General features: G+C 38.2%; 1 protein-coding gene across 1 annotated transcript in view; it reads left to right on the top strand.

Moving 5' to 3' along the window:
- LOC123810582 (antigen WC1.1-like) overlaps positions 1-17561 on the top strand; it is a 156186-nt gene that overhangs the window by 95524 nt on the left and 43101 nt on the right. The window contains exons 17-19 of the mRNA XM_045826364.1: positions 10095-10409; positions 15196-15504; positions 15597-15914. Coding sequence (XP_045682320.1) covers positions 10095-10409; positions 15196-15504; positions 15597-15914 — 942 coding nt within the window. The remainder of the gene's footprint in view (positions 1-10094; positions 10410-15195; positions 15505-15596; positions 15915-17561) is intronic.

Genomic DNA, 17561 nt, shown 5'->3' with positions numbered 1-17561 from the left:
TTAGCTAGATTAAACCAAGAAAAAAACAGAAGACTTAAACAAAATCATACATGAAAGAACAAACCTTATAACTGATACTACAGAAACATATAGGATCATAAGAGATCACTATGAAAAATTATAAGCCAACAAATTGGAAAACATACAAGAAATGGATAATGGATTGTATGTTTTCTAGAAACATACAATCTGCAAATATTGAATAGGGAAGAAATAAAAAATCTGAAGAGATTGAATCTGTAATCAAAAAACTCATGCCCATGAACAACAGTGTGGTGATTGCTGGGGTGAGGGGGGTATAAGAGGACTAAGTGGTAATCTAAAAATACAACTAAAAATACAATTTAAAAAAGATAAATAAATAAAATAAAAACACAAATCTAAATGAAAAAAAATAAGTACAATAAAGAAATACAGGACAGGAAAAAAAAAAAACCTCCAATACAGGACCAGAGAGATTCACTGACAAACTCTACTAAACATTTAAAGAAGAATAAATGCCAATCTTTCTCAAACTCTTCCAAAAAACTTGAAGAGGAAGGAACACTACCAAACTCATTTTATGAGCTCAGTATTGCCGTAATACCAAAGCCAGATAAACACACTGCATGAAAAATAAAAACAACTATGGACCAATATCCCTAGTGAATATACATGCAAAACTTCTCAACAAAACATTACTAAACTGAATTTTTAAATACCTTTAAAGTGGTTATGAACTCTAACCTGGATGCAAGGATGGTTCAACATACTGCATAAATAAATATGATACATCACATTAATAAAACAAAAGATAAAAATCATATGATCATCTCAACACATGAAGAAACACCATTTGACAAAACAAAAAAATTTCAGGATTAAAACCCTCAACAAAATAGGTGTAGAATAACACACTTCAACACAATAAAGGTCATATACAAGAAATCCACAGCTAACATTATACTCAGTGATGGAAAATGGAAAGCTTTTTCTCTATGATGAAAAACAAGACAAGTATGCTCATTCTCACCACTTCTATTCCACACAGTACTGGAAATCCTAACTAGAGTATTTAGGCAAGACATGAAATAAAAGCCATCTGAATCAGGAAGGAAGAAGTAAACTTGTAATTACTTGCAGATGATATGATCTTATATACAGAAAAACCTAAAGAATCAACCAGAAAAAACTATTGGAACTAATCAACAAGTGCAGGATATAAAAATCAACATACAGATATCAATTGCACTTCTATACACCAACATCTAAAAAAGAAATAAAACTGTCACATTCAAAATAGCATTAAGAAGCAATCAAATAGGAATAAATTTACCAAGGAATTAAATATCTATACAATAAAACTACAAGAATTTTGTGAAAAGAATTTTATAAAAAGAATTTCACAAAAACACAAGTGGGAAAATATCTGATGTTCATATATTAAAAGAATTAATATTGTTAAAATGTCCATACTACCCAAAGCCATCTATAGAATCAACACAATCCCTATCAAAATCCCAATGACATTTTTCCCACAAATAGAAAAAAATCCCAAAATTCATATAGAACTATAAATGATGCAGAATAAACTAAGCAATTATTAAAAAAGAACAAAGCCAGATGCATTACACTTCCTGATTCCAAACTGTTATATATTACAATGGTATAGTAATTAAAACAGTATGGTACTGACTAAAAATAGGCCCAGAGACCAATGGAACAGAAAAGGGAGCCCAGAAATAAACCCTGACATATACACTCAACTAGTATTTGACAAGGAGGCCAAGAACATTTAAAGGGGAAAGGATAGTCTCTTCCACAAATGTTGGCAATATCGGATAACCACAGGCAGAAAAATGAATTTGAACCCTTATTTTAAATAAACTCAAAATGAATTTAAAACTTTAACATAAGACCTCAAACCATAAAACCCCTAGAAGAAAGTGTAGGGCAACCTCATTAACATTGGTCTAGGCAATAAATAATTTTTGGAGATAATGTCAAGAGCACAAGCAAAAAAAAGCAAAAATCAACGAGTAGGATGACATTATGCTAAGTGGGCATTGAGTTAAGTGAGATACCTCAGACAGAGAAAGACAAATACTGTATGGTATCACTTATATGTGAAATACAAAACAGATTAAAAACAGAAAGTAGAATGGTAGTTACCAGGAGCTAGGTGAGTGAATTGGGGAGATGTTTAAAGGTACAAATTTGCAACCAGTAGAAAAATTAATTCTGGAGATCTAATGCACAGCATAGTGACTGTAGATGAAAATAATGCATTATAAACCCAAAGTTGCTAAGAAACTAGATCTTTATTTTTCCACCACAAAAAAAGAAACAATAAGTAGTGATAGAGGTGTAAGCTAACACTATGCTGGTAATTATTTTTGTAATACATTAATGTATAAAATCAACACATTGTACACCTTAACGTTACATATTAAATGTCAATTGTATCTTAATAAAATATTGTTTTTAAAATGATAACATTAGTACTTATGTTGTTGATAACGAGATAAGAAATGTGTGTAAAATTTATTCCATTTTTAAGCATTGTCATGTAAGCCATCTTATTTGTTTATTCAGAGAGGCCTAAAAGAATGTAGAAGTGGACTGACTGGTTTATATGAAAATGAACAGAAGAAAAGGCATAAGAATAGAGATGTTGAAAAGAGGACCCAGGGGTAGAAGGGCATGCAATTTCTAACTACTGAGACTGAATTGTCAGGTGCAAATTGCCACAGTATAAAATGGGGATTAATTTTGTAACATATTCCTAATCTGTAGCACCACCTTGTCCAAGGAAACTAGAATTATTCCTAGGGGAAGTGTCTGTTCTGATTATGATAGTCATGGGACAATAAATTCTCTATGATGTGAGAGAAAGAAAGGAAAGACAGATTGTATGCTTTTGCCATCAAAAGCTCTGTATCTTTATGAGGCTTTTACTTAGCAACCAGAAATAAAATGAGAGGAAAACCCATGGTATGCAGCCAATAATCATGACACCTTGATCTCTGTTTCACATATTTTTCACTGACCCGGAAATTACTTAAAGTTATCGGGGTGACATTGGTTCACAAAATCATACAGATTTCTAGTACAGAACTCAATGAGACATCATCTGCAACTGCATCATGCACCCATTGCCCTAAGAAAATCTCTTCCCATCCCCGTTGCCCACCATCTTTGCCCACTTCCACCTATATCCAAAGAAACCTGAAATACCTGAGAATATTTTATCTCTCAAATCCTAATTTTCTGTTAACTTTACTTTCATTTCTTACTGTTAGATGCTTCTTCTTTCTTTGCACCCACAATATGTGACAATGAAGATCTAGATCAAATTAAACAAAAATCACTTTTGCTTGGTCCATGGGGTGGTAGAACTGTCCCAGAAACAGCTCATCTGACTGATCTCACCAGCTGCACTGAGCCAGCCATTGAGCCAGACCTGTGCGGTGGAGAAAAGCCACACATATTTTTTAAGTATAGTTTACTGTATCAGCTTTGTGGGATGGGGGTGGGGTGAGAGTACCACCTGACATGAGAAAGCCTTGTATCTCATATAAGGAGATAAATAAGATTCAGCACCTAATTGGTGTTTGAAATCCAGAAAGTTTCCTTTTACATAGTCTCTGATGGTAAGGAAGATGTTAAGCAAGTTTTCTATTGGCTGCTGGAAGATGGCGATGTCAGGCAATGGGACTATATAACCTCCTTCCTGCTGTAGGAGCCCCCATTAAGGATCAAGAGGGTTCCTTGTAAGGTTTGAGAAAGATGAGACTGTTACCTGTTGACATGAGGGTCAAAATGACCAGGAACGGACACTGCTTTCTCCAAGGACTTGCTTTTTTCCTCTTCAGTGTCCTAGCGAGTGCTCAAGGTAAGCATAGCCTCACTTCTTAAAATCAGCAGTGATAATGGATTAGCTCTAACAGTCTGGGGAGATGATCCTTGAAATTTTAAAGACAATGCCTCCCTGCAGACCATTTAGTTTTCACGAAATGTAATCTTTAGTGACAGTCAACACTGATATTTTTTCCTGTGGGGACTCTGCTTTTCAAATTTAGATGTGAGATGTTGCAGAGATGTAAACCTTGTTCTCAGATTGACCCAAATCTGTGTTTCATGCCTCTCCAACACCTAAAGCTCAAATCACCTTCTGCAATGGATTATGGCTGAGGGTCTACCCTAGGCTGGGTCTCTAATCTGTGTCCTTCCTCTGTTCTACATTATGTCTCTCTCAACCAGTATTTTGGTATTTCTTCTCTTTCAGCTAATAGATTGTGTGTATGTGTATATATGTGTACATGTGTTTGTTGGAAAGAGAGAGAAATGGGTGGGGAGAAGTTTGAAAAGTGTGTGAAGGTTAAGTATGAAAGCAAGAATGTGACTGCCCAGAGAAACCAATATTTCAGATAGGAATCCATAGGACTCACGCACTCTATGCCAGACTGTTGGACTTGGTGGAGGAAATGGTAGTGGTAGCGATGGTACATGTGCATGTGCACATGATGAGGGCAGAGATGGAAACTTTCCTGCCTATCAAGAAAGACCTCCCAACATGAACTATAATTACATTCCCTGATAACCTTATACCTGCAATCTAAGCCCAATTTCAAGTTTCTTTATCTTCCCCACAAACCCACAGCTCTGATGTTTTTCTGTTTTACTGTAGTTTTTCCATAGTATTGGCATCCTTCCTGTCTGAGATGTTTTCCTTTCCTAATTCTTGGATTGATGGTCCTCAAACCCCATTGTGCAACACAGAAAAGTGATGCCAAGTGTAGGTGATCGTGGGTGAATTAATATTAGCATTGAAGGAAGAAGGGGAATGGAGCCTCAGAGACTTCAGGATGTTCCTCTCTTGGTCAACTTTGCCCTGCCCCACTGGGGTACATGAGCTTGTTCTGTGACATCCTAAAAGATCTGCTAATTAAGAAGAATCCTATCCTTGTCAACACCCTATGTTAAACTTTCTCTCTTATAGTTCCTCCAGATTTTACGTGAAAACTGGCCCTCATTAGGCTCCTGATTCAAAATATCATGTGCAAGCTCCTAAAATGTGAATAATCTAGGCATGTGCCTGGAGAGCCAGCTCTTGTAGGTGTGGGCCTTGGTCTCTAGCTGCTTTTGCAATGGGCCTCACCTCTCTATCCCTCCCTTTAATTCATGTTTCCCCTTTATCTCAAGCCCCTCCAGTCAGAAGTCTTTGTCTCTCTTCTTTGGGAAATTCTACTCCTCCCAACAAAAGCAAGAAGTTCTGTTTCTCACTCTCTTGTTATATTTCTTGAAACTTCCAGTTCCTTGGGTTTTGGCCATATGCTAATAATGGTTAATTTTGATGTTTTATGTGTATTAAGGGCTTATCCCATTATAGTCATGAAAATTCTCTCTTTAACTCAATTAGTGTGTCTTGCTTTAAAGTCTACTTTTTTGTGATATTGATATAGCTCCTCCACTTGACTTATGGTTAGTGTTTACATAGTATATAAATATATTTTTCCATTATTTTACTTTTAATGTTTTACTTTTACCCTCATGTATATGGTATCTTGCATATAACATTTACCTAAATTTTGTTGTTTTATCTAGATTGGCTTTTGTTTGAAGTATCTAATCCATTTACATGCAATTACTAATACTGTTGGGTTAGTGTTTACCATTTGCTTTTAATTGACCCATCTGCTTTATATTCCTTTTGCTCTCCTTTTTTGGCCTTCTTTATATTAGACATATTTGTTATTATTCCAGATTTTTCGCTTTTTCTTCAATTCTCAGCAGCTTTACTAGGTGTGGGGCATTTCATATTCTTCTTAGGGTTCATTAAGCTTCTGGAATATGTGTTATATTTTCATCCAATTTTTTTTAATTCTCAGCCATTATTCTTCAAATATTACTGGGGCTCTCTTTGTCTCTGTCTCCCCCTGTGTATGTCTCCATTAGTCATTCTTGTTTTTCTTTTCTTCTTTCCTCTAAGTCACTAATTCTATATTGAGTACTATCTACAATTCTTTTAACCTATTCATTTAATTCTTTATTCTAGACATTTTACTTCCAGTTGGCATTGTTACCTTGAATTTTTATATATATACAATTTTATGTTTTTTACATCTTTTTGCATCTTTTTTCCTTCTTCCCTCTTTTTTCTTAAATCATAATTAAAATCCTAATCTGCTAACTTCAACACTTTTATTAATGTGTGTATCTGTCTTCTCTTTTTTTCCATTTTGTTAATTTGTCATACAATCTCCTCTTTATATGCCATGTAATTTATTGAATACTAAAAATTGTATATGAAAAGATAAGATACTCCAGATATATTGTCTAACACATGAAAGGATTCATCTTGTCTTCTGCTAAGCAGGTGGGGGAGGGGTGCTGATCACCTAAATATCTAAATACAACCTAGAACTGAACTGGAACAAGTCTGGGTTACAGTTTGGTAACACTCTACCTCTGATTTTTCCATTTCTATGTCATGGGCTTGCAGGGATTTTATTTGGGTGCCTGGATGTTTTGGTAGCTTAGCACCCAAGAGAATGAGGGAATATCCACTCTGCTTTCCAAAATTTTTGGTGTAGTTCTTTCACCTTCTGCCCTTCACAGCCTTGATAGCAGGCAAATATTTGAGGAGAAAATTTGTTGTGTTAGAAAGGCCTGCAAGCTTCCAATTTTGTCACTCCAGCACCAGGTAACCCCCAAAGTTATGCTGGCTTCATTGTCCCAGCAGGAGTCCTCTGCCTTGCCTAAGGCTATTAACCCATGCACTGAATTGAAAATTCCCATAGGAAATGGGAATTCCCATAGGAAAAAATGTTGTACATCCTTGGCTAACACTGAAATATTCCCCACTCTTCAGAATTCTAGCATATATAGTCCATGTGGTAACCACAAATATCTAATACCTTTAACTTTTTTTTACATTTTTCAGCTTTTTTAATTGTACCCAGTAGGACCATTCCTTATATTTTATTTTTTTAGTGTTGTTCAACCACAGATGTCCTCATTTTCGTCCCACCACTCTGCCCCACTGCACCCACCCCCACCTTCCATACTCAGTCCTACATCCCCATTGTCTTTGTACATGGGTACTTTATACATGATCCTTGACAATCCTTCCCCTTCTTCTTTCCATTAATCCCCTTCTCTCTCCCCTCTCTGGTCACTGACAGTTTGTTCTTTATTTCAATATCTCTGGTTATATTTTGCTTGCTTGTTTTGTTGATTAGGTTCCACTTATAGGTAGGACCACTCTTTTTTTTAATATATATTTTATTGATTATGCTATTACAGTTGTCTCATTTCCCCCTTCACTCCCCTCCACCCTGTACTCCCTCTCCCACCCACATTCTCCCCCTTTTAGTTCATGTCCATGTGTCATAAGTTCTTTAGCTTCTACATTTCCCATACTATTCTTACCCTCCCCCTATCTATTTTCAACCTACAATCTATGCTACTTATTCTCTGTACCTTTTCCCCCTCTCTCCTCCTCCCACTCCCCTGTTGCTAACCCTCCATGTGATCTCCATTTCTATGGTTCTGTTCCTGTTCTAGTTGTTTGCTTAGTTTCTTTTGGTTTTAAGTGTGGTTGTTAATAATTGTGAGTTTGCTGTCCTTTTACTATACATATTTTTTCTTTATCTTCTTTTCTTAGATAAGTCCCTTTAACATTTCATAAAATAAGGGCTTGGTGATAATGAACTCCTTTAACTTGACCTTATCTGAGAAGCACTTTATCTGCCCTTCCATTCTAAATGAAAGCTTTGCTGGATAGAGTAATCTGAGATATAGGTCCTTGTCTTTCATGACTTGGAATACTTCTTGCTAGCCCCTTCTTGTCTATAAGGTCTCTTTTGAGAAATCAGCTGACAGTCTGATGGGAACGCCTTTGTAGGTGACTGTCCCCTTATCTCTTGCTGCTTCTAGGATTCTCTCCTTCATTTTTACCTTGGCTAATGTAATTATGAGGTGCCTTGGTGTGTTTCTTCTTGGGTCCAACTTCTTTGGGACTCTCTGAGCTTCCTGGATTTCCTGGAAGGCTATTTCCTTTGCCAGAATGGGGAATTTCTCCTTCATTATTTGTTCAAATATGTGTTCAATCTGTTACTTTTCCTCTTCCCCTTCTGGTACCCCTATAATTCGGATGTTGGAATGTTTAAAAATGTCCTGGAGGTTCCTAAGCTTCTCCTCATTTTTTTAAATTCATGCTTCTTTGTTCTTTTCTGATTGGATGTTTCTTTCTTTCTTCTGGTCCACTCTATTGATTTGAGTCCCAGTTTTTTTCCCATCACTATTGGTTCTCCGTGCATTTTCCTTCATCTCTTTTATGGTAACCTGCATTTTTTCATGTAATTTGCGCCCAAAATCAACCAATTCTGTGAGCTTCCTGATCACCAGTGTTTTGAACTGTGCATTTGATAGATTGGCTATCTCTCAGTTGCTTAAAATGATGAGTCCTGGGGCATTGATCTGTTCTTCTGTTTGAGACATGTCTCTGTCTCTCTCTCTCTCTCTCTCTCTCTTTTTTTTTTTTTTTTGGTCTGGTCACTCCTGTTAGAGTGAGGGGCGGAGCCTTAGGTGTTCACCAGGGCTGGGCACCCCAGTTGCTAGATTGTGACATTGTATGTGGGAGCGGGGCAGGAGGGAACAATGGCCGTAGCTCCATTCTCCTGGGACCTCAGTCCCTTCTCTGGGATCCTGGTTTGCGCGCTCTGCCCTGGTCCACAATCGCCGCCTCACTGGGTCTGCCAGCTGCCGCCTGCATACTCAGGGTTTACCCACTGAGATCTTCCACGCCCCAGATGCCTTACACGCTTCCGGTTGCCTTAAGCGCCCAATTCTCCCTGTTCTCCATGCACCACGACTCGCACCCAGCTGCTCCTCTCCGCCCCTCCTACTGGTCTGGGTGAATGGGTCTCCTTCAACTTCTTGGCTGTCTGACTTCCATTCAGATAAATTGTCTATCAGTTCTGGGTATTATTCTGCCTCTAAATTGTTGTTGTTCTAATCTTGGTTGTGTGTGGAGATACGGTATGTCCACCTATGCCTCCATCTTGGCCAGAAGTCGCCAGGACCACTCTTAATAGAAACAAAACTTCTAGGTTTTTGTGTCTACTCATCACTTACTTAAAGTAAATTGATAGACATTAACTTCTCCTTACACCCCTTTTTCATGTACAAAAAGTAGAGAATAATAATGCAGTGGATCTGTCAAAATTGTCTGTTCAAGTACATTCACAGCAGGAATATAACCTGTTTCTGTTCTTTGATCAAGTTAGAAATACATCATATGTTTCCCCAGACAGAGAACAAATAATTCTATATTTTCAATAATCGCAACTTCTGACATGAAGATTAGATTCATTTGGGAGAAGAAGCAACATTCTATGATTCCCAGTGGAATGCCTGGCCAACGCCAATCAATATCATCTGACATCATCTCTCATGTAAGGTTGCCCAAGCTACTCAAAGAGAAGTACATTTTTTTGAAACTAAGTATCCAGATCTGGAGTATGAAGCCTAGAATAGTAAGTGAAGTATTCTGGATTAACCATGTCCTGTGTTGTGGTCCATTTTTCTGCTCTTGAATACTATATACCAAGAACAATTCTGAATGGGATAGAGTTGATGGCTGCTACCTGGGACTTCTGATGAGCTCACCCCAGTTCCTCACTCCATTCTCTTTGATCTAATTCTTCTAGTGCTCATGTCAATAGCATCAAAATATGTATGGTTTATAAAAGATGGAACCCACTGGTAGCCCATTACAGTGACTCTGAACACATTTACCTAGTATAGAGATATCCTCACATTTCTTATATATCTTTCACATGTACTATACAGAACTCTACAAATCAGAAGGGTAATACTGATAGGACCCACGTAACACTTTTCTGAGACTACTCACTAGATTATTTTCTGCTTAATTTTTCCTGTTTTTTTTTCTATTTTTCTACCTTATTACTCTCTGATTACTGCCATAAGAAACCAGACCCAGGGGTGATCCTAGTGCACCCCAGCTGCCCAAGTGAGGTTGTCCCACAGCACTAAAAAATGCTTCTTTCCCTCTGTAAATGCCCCATTGACCTCTCTCTCCTCAGACAGTGAAGAGCTTCGCCTGGTGGACGGGGGCAGTCGCTGTGCCGGCAGAGTGGAGATTCTTTATGAGGACTTCTGGGGCACCATCTGTAGTTACGGATGGGACATGGAGGATGCCCAGGTGGTGTGCAGACAGCTGGGCTGTGGAGAAGCCCTCAATGCCCCACGCTCTGCTTACTTTGGACCAGGATCAGGCCGGGTTTGGCTGACTGGCGTGAGATGCAATGGAAAGGAGTCCCACCTGAAGAAGTGCCCTTATTTGGGAAAGGGAGAGCAGATCTGCCAACACAGCTACGACGCAGGGGTCATCTGCTCAGGTCTGTGCTGCTCATTGTCCATTACCTGTGGAGGAAATGGGGGCATTCGAGGATGGGAGTCTGAACCCTGGGGGTCAGGGGTGGAGGGGTTGTGTTGAGGAAAGTACCAGAGGAGAAGGAAGCTTCCTTCCACAGTGCCTATGCAGACAGCTTGACTGTGGAGAAGTCTTCAAGGCCACTTACTTCAGGGCAAGATTAGGATGAATCTGGCTGGGCAATATGAACTGCACAGAAAAGGAGTCCCATGTATGGAAGTGCCCTTCCCTGGTCTGGGGCCCTTTTTACTGCAATTATGGGTAGCATGCAAGAGCCATTTGCTCAGATATAGTCAGTGCATTGTCTACCAGGTGAGAGAATGGCAAGTTCCAAGGAAGCTGGTGTCTGATCAATGGGGCAATAGAAGATAGATGGGCTACAGACTCTGAGATATATATCCATAATTTGCAAGTGCACAAAACACCTGTGAATGATGGGCTTTATTTATTTTCTTCTTATTGTCTCAATTTCTATTCTTTCCACCTTCATTTACAAAATAGATTATTTCTAGTATTATCTCAATTAAAATCAGTCTTCATGATTTTTTAAAATTTTACTTTTGTAAGAATGATTTTGTAAGTGATTTTGCAAATCATTACACACATTCCCTTTGTATAGTGAGACAACTTGTCAGAGGGAAGGTTGAGAATAAGAATGTACTTTGGTTGAATTGTTTCTCTGCATATAATGCGAGACACTGTTTTGCACTAGATTAGTAGGAATACAGGCACAGGGAATATCACTGAACAAATCAGAGAGGAATTTAGGTATTTGTGCCAAATTGCAATTCTTCTTTGAAAATGCAAGCCTAAGTATTTATAGTCTTTGGCCAATAGAACCAGAGATCTTTCGATGAAATACTTTGAATCATAGGTTCTCAATTCATTGTTACATGAAAAGATTCTTCATTTTTTATTTAAAACATCTGTATAAACTCAAACTTTATAGGGACACTAACACTGGTAAGTCAATGGTAAAGGTAATAAAGTATTAATTTGTGTCTTTTATGTAAGAATTATATAGTTTTTACGTGAGAGTTCAGTGCATTTGGGGGCTTATTTGATAAGAATGGTTCTAAGGGGACAAACAATTTTTGAAGAGGGTAGAAAAGTTTATGGTAGCTGTGGTGGTGAGAATGACAATGGGATCTTCCAAAGGACACATATGGGGTTCTCTGAGCAGCATGAAGAGTCCAGGGGTGGTGTAGAGAAGGCTCTGAGTAACTTTATGTGAATTCTGTGTGGCTGGTTGTAGGGATTGAGAAGAATGAATTGTAAGGTGGACTCAAGAGTGAGATAGGGAAAAGGTCAGAGTGATAGAAACAGGACCCCAGAGGTAAAATTTTAAGTAACTTGCCTAAGGACACAGGATATCTATACAGCAGGACACCAGACAGGGATCTATCTGACCATAATTTTCATTTAGCTTTGGGTGAGGTCGATAAAAACAAATATCCCTCTGAAGAGTCAGTTTCATTTTCTTTGTGCTATCCAGAACTCTCATACATTTAGCAGAGGTCTTAAACCTGTGTACTTATGTTTATCCTCCACTAGGAATAAAGCCCTAAAAAGATAAGAACATTCTTTTATTGTGATTTACATTCTTTTGTTGTGATTTACCTATCAAAGTTCCTGCAAACTCTACAAAGATGTTTGTATTTTGAATAAAACAACATGAAATGGACACTTTTCAATATTGTTTTCAAATACTTTTTTCCTATCTAAATATCAAACCTGTGCAGAGAGTTTAGAGATGCCTCATTTGAAGCATCTCTTCTGTCTCCTTTTTCATCATTTGCCAACCAGAGACTCCATTTTTGCCTATGTCCAGGCCTCCAGTGTCCCACTATCCTTGCTATTTGCTGCATCCTGATGGAAAGTTCATGCTGACCACTTCTGGCTTTATAGGAGAACACACAGCCCAAGGACAAGTTTGGTCTTAACTTGGATCCTTGTGGATCTCTGAGTGGCCAAATACAACACCAATGGAGACATTTCCCACCTCTCAGACAACAAGGTTCTCTGTTTCAATCAGAATAATAGGATCCTGGATTGAAGGATAAAGAGCTGGAAGGGTACGGGCATAGGTGAGGCTGACCATCAAAGGACTTAAGAGTTGTTGGTTTGGAGGCAAATGAGTCACAGCTATAGGCAGGATAGACAAGACAGGGCTGGTCAGAAGTAAAGTAATAAAAATGGGACCTAGATGAAAGGTGATGATACCCAACCTGGTCGTCCTTGCTTTCTTGCTTCTTTGTATAAAAATCAAGACAAAGTAAGATAAAATAATGAGAGAGAGTTTTTCCTCTGGCCAAAGGAACCATAAGCACAAGCTGAGGTATAGAAAATTGGGGATCTCCCAGACTCAGGCACAGGTGCAGAAAGAGTAGTTGCCTAAAGACCTAGCCCCCTGAGATCCCTCTTGTAACTCAAGTTGATGTCGCTCTAGCAAATAAGCTAAACTTGGGACATAGAGAAAAGAGTGAAAGTGAATCACCCAGGAGGGTGGGCCATGATATGAATGCTTAGCAGTGGGTCTCAAGGGAGATGAGATGTACTAACCTGGGATGTGGCTGGCATTGAGAGTATAAAACAGGCACAGAAGAAGTAAGTCTGGAGCCAACAGTATTCCCTAATTCTGCAACTTTGAACAAGTCCCTCTCATGGTAAAGCCTGCCCAGATTCTGTCTTCTCTGGCTTAAAATGAGAACATAGTGCTTGAGGATCCCCAGTATTATTTGAAGCTTTTAAAGCTTGTTAATCTTCAATCTTATCCCTGAAAGAGTCCATATTTTGCTTGGTATGGGCTTGGGTGCCTCCCTCCTTTTTAATTCAAGTAAAGGCATGTCCTTATCTCTTCATATTTGACTCAATATGCGAGCATAGTTCACTACAGTGCAATATATAGATTTCAGATTTTAGGGGTTTTTGTTACTTTCAACTTTTGTTATGTTGGTACTTTGGGATTTCTACAGTATTAGTTTAAACATATTAATTCTAAATTAAGCATTTCTTGATAAAACTACTTGTCCTCTGCCATTTCTTCTGCTTAGGCAGGTTTTGGGAAATGTGTCCTGATATTTTTAAGGTTAAATCAGGTAGACAAATTTCCAATAAAAAGGTGAAGAACTGGACAGGAGCTCTCAGTGTAAGCCTAGTGCCTACCCTGAAAATCTCACTCACTCTCTCTTCTCAGATAAGCCAGTCAGAATTCAGTGAGAATCTCCATGTCAGTCAGATCCTTCCTTCATCCTCATTTGTACAGAAACTTCACTTACCTTCCCATAAACATAGAAATAGCACAAAACAAGTGGGTATTATCTGTGGTGAGCCCAAATACTGTTTTACTTCAATGATAATGTCCATGGAAGTGATAAATTATTAAAACTTCACTTCTCACTAGCAATACCAGTCTCACACAAATATTAAAATCTCCTTCCCAATCACAGACAAATGGGAAGACTTGTCACATCACAGAAGTGAACAACTTTAGTCAATATGAAAATGTGGGGTCATGTTAGGTGACATGCTGAAGAAATGTATGTCAGTAGGGGAGCCCCAGAATGAGTCTTTGTTACAAACAAATCTTTTTCAGAGATTTGTGTGTGTATATAAAAAATTTTTTCACTCAGTGCTTTATGGTTAGGTGTTAAATGGGAGGAGCAAAGGATAATAAAATGTGTTAAAGACTTGTCCCACAAGTATTTATCCCAAATATTTATATCTTTCATCTATACTATAGTTTTTGCATTTTGGAAGTCTCCAAATCATAGCTTGTTTGTTCTCTGCTTCCTTCATCTCCATCTCCTTTTTTTCAGCATGCTAGCCTCTTATCTCAAAAATCAAAGTAGTGGAGGAATACAGTTAGCATAGAGATAAGATTGAAATACCTCAATTACTCTTACTTCTTAGCATTTGCTAAGACTCCCTTGTCTGGGAAGAAAACATATTATGAAGTTACAAATGAACTTATCTATCTTACATATGCCCCCTGAGAACTCACTCTCTCCCAGGTTCACTGGCAAATCCTAGGGTTCAAGAAAGATGACTAGGACCAGTCACTCCTTTTCCTATGACTCTAGGAGCTTTCTTAACATCCAGACTCATCTTTGGACAGCTGCTTTCACAACCTGGTCACCTAAGAAATTCTTGGAATTTTTGCCATCAAAAATTATGGGAAAAATATAATGTGAAATTATAAAAGTGGACTGGTTATATCTATATTTCCTCCCTTGACCTATATAGGTCTGCCTACAGTTTAGCATGCACTCATGGGTCCAACCCTCATGATTTTCCCTATCCTCAGTCGCTTGAAGGTCTGCTACTGAGATAAAGCTGCTCAGAATTCTAGCCCCAGAAATCTCAAAATAGCCTTCTAACCTTCTCTGCCTGATAGGCCTCTAACCTCTTTGAATCCCATGAACTTTTTTATACTATGGGTTAATTCAGTTATTCATACCTCTACACCCAAGTTTAAAAGCCCACTAGAGTGCAATTTCCTTAGTCTCTGTAATTGCTAGTTCACTAGGTAAGGATTCACATTTCTAACCAACTTCAAAGTGTACATTTATCTTCAGAAACTTGTTTATGAAAATGCAATTCTGACAATAATTGTCACAATCCTTTTCTATGCCCCACCACCAGAGAACTAAAACTTTCACACCATTGCCTACGGCATGTTTCCAGTTGCCAAGCCAGGATCATGGACACTTCACTGGGTTTGTTTTTGTTTGTTTGTTTGTTTCTCTCAGGATTTGTGCGTCTGGCTGGAGGGGATGGACTCTGCTCAGGACAAGTAGAAGTGAACCCTGGAGGAGGCTGGATTCCAGTGTCTGATGGGAAACATACATTCCCTATGGCCCAGGTCATCTGTGCAGAACTGGGGTGTGGCAAAGCAGCATCTGTCCTGGTGGATGTGCCTTCCAGAGAATCAGGTAGACAGGCATGGGCTGAAGAGTTCCAGTGTGAGGGGCAGGAGCCTGAGCTCAGGATCTGCCCCAGAGTGCCCTGTCCAGGAGGTGCTTGCCAGCACAGTGGGGCTGTTCAAGTTGTCTGTTCAGGTGAGATGCACAGCAGGACTTTAACCTCCCTGCATACTCTGTTGGGTAAGAAAAACATGAGGTTTTGATAAAATCCTGTTTTCTCCTACCAGCATACACAGAAGTGCGGCTCATGAAAAATGGCACCTCTCAGTGTGAGGGACAAGTGGAGATAAATATTTCTGGAGAATGGAGAATGCTCTGTGCCTCTCACTGGAACATGGCCAATGCCAATGTTGTCTGTCATCAACTCAGCTGTGGAGTTGCCATCTCTACCCCAAAAGGAGCCTACTTCATGGGAGGAGGTGATCAGATCTGGAAAGCCCAATTTCACTGCTCAGGGACTGAGTCCTTCCTATGGAATTGCCCAATGACTGCCCTGGGCATTCCTGACTGTACCCCTGGGAACACAGCCTCTGTGATCTGTTCAGGTAAGAGAAAGAGAAGGGCTACTTGGTACTAAGGATGTTTTTTGAGTGAATGTCCCTAAGAACAGACAGTGTGGAAAAGCTGCCTTCAAAGGTAACATATTTCAGAGAAATAAGAAATATGGGTCTTCTAATTGTTCATTCATGTTTTTGGTCAAGGTAAGAAGTGTTAAGAGGAATAATGGTTTTCAAATAAACATTCTATTTAAGTATGATCACAGAGAATATATAAGTAATAAGTGTACACTTCAGTCATGCACACCACCCCAGGTTAATAAAGAGAACATTAGAAGCACACAGGAAGTCAACTTCCCCTCCCACCATTCACTCCAGCCTCCCTCCTCTCCAAACAAGACCACTTCTGTAACTTCTACTACATAGATTATTGTCATTTTTTGAACTTTTTATAAAATCATGAAATGTTTTCTTTTGTGTCTAACTTCTTTGACTCCATATTGTGTTTGAAATTCATTCATGTTATTGTTTAAGCAGCAGTTTATTCATTTTTATTGCTATAGAGTAGTCCATTGAATCATCACATGACCATGTATTGATCAATGCAAATGATGGTAGATTTGAGTTGTTTCCAGTCCCTGAGTATTACAAATATAATGTTAGGAATTACCATAACAATGATTTTTGGTGCAGGTATGTATATTTATTTTGTATGTTTGATCCTTGGCCTTTTATTTTTACTCTCTTAATGGTATGATGTTCTTTGTTGAGCCAAGTTCTTAATTTTAGTGAAGTATAACTTATCAACTATTCCCTGTACATTTAGAGTTTCTTATATTCTTTTTAAGAGAACTCTGCTACCTGAGGATCACAAAATATTCTCCAAGAGTATCCTATGGAAGCTTAATTATTTTTCTTTTGCATATGATTGTACAATCCTTCTAGGGGATTAATTTCTATGTATGCTGTGAGATAAGGGTCAAGTTTCATATTTTTAATGGATATCCAATTGACTCAGAATCTTTTCCTGAAAAGACTCTTTTCCCCACTACCGTGTCACCTTTATCATAGACTGTATGTACTTCTATGTCTTCCTCTAATTACTCTTCTGCTCCACAGTATCATTTGTCTGTCCCTACCACACTTTCTTAGTTATTGTAACTTTACAGTAAGTCTAGAAAACTTTAAAGAAGTTACTTTACAACAACTTCTCTAACTTTGTTGCTTTTCTTGCCTGTTAGTCATTCTCAACCTTTTGCATTAACATTTAAATTTTAGAATCAGCATGTCATTTTTCACCGATAAAATGTACAATGGTATTTTGATTGAGATTAGATTTATTCTACACATGAATTTGAAGATAATTAACCTTGAAAATATTGAGTCTCCTAACTCATTTACATGATATATCTCTCCATTCATATAGGTCTTTAATTTCTCTCAGAAGTTTTACACATCTTTCAGTAGGTTTTCTCCTAGGCATTTTATGTTATGTTTTTAGTATTTCTTTTAGTGAAGGTATCCTAGGACTGGATTCTCTCTGAATTGTTTTCACCTCTATATTTCTGTATCTTTATCTTGACTAATTTGAGACTTAAGTTTAAAAGTTGCAAGAATAAAAGTTTTCAGGTAACCCTTATCCATATTCCACCAATGTTAGTATCTTGTTATAATTCTCCCCATGTCTTGTCCCAT

The sequence above is a fragment of the Phyllostomus hastatus genome, unplaced genomic scaffold, assembly GCF_019186645.2.
Source record: "Phyllostomus hastatus isolate PE091 unplaced genomic scaffold, TTU_PhHast_1.1 phas_scaffold_755, whole genome shotgun sequence".
Lineage (NCBI taxonomy): Eukaryota > Metazoa > Chordata > Mammalia > Chiroptera > Phyllostomidae > Phyllostomus > Phyllostomus hastatus.
The sequence above is the reverse complement of the archived record's forward strand: the minus strand, read 5'-3'. Positions and strand labels throughout refer to the sequence as shown.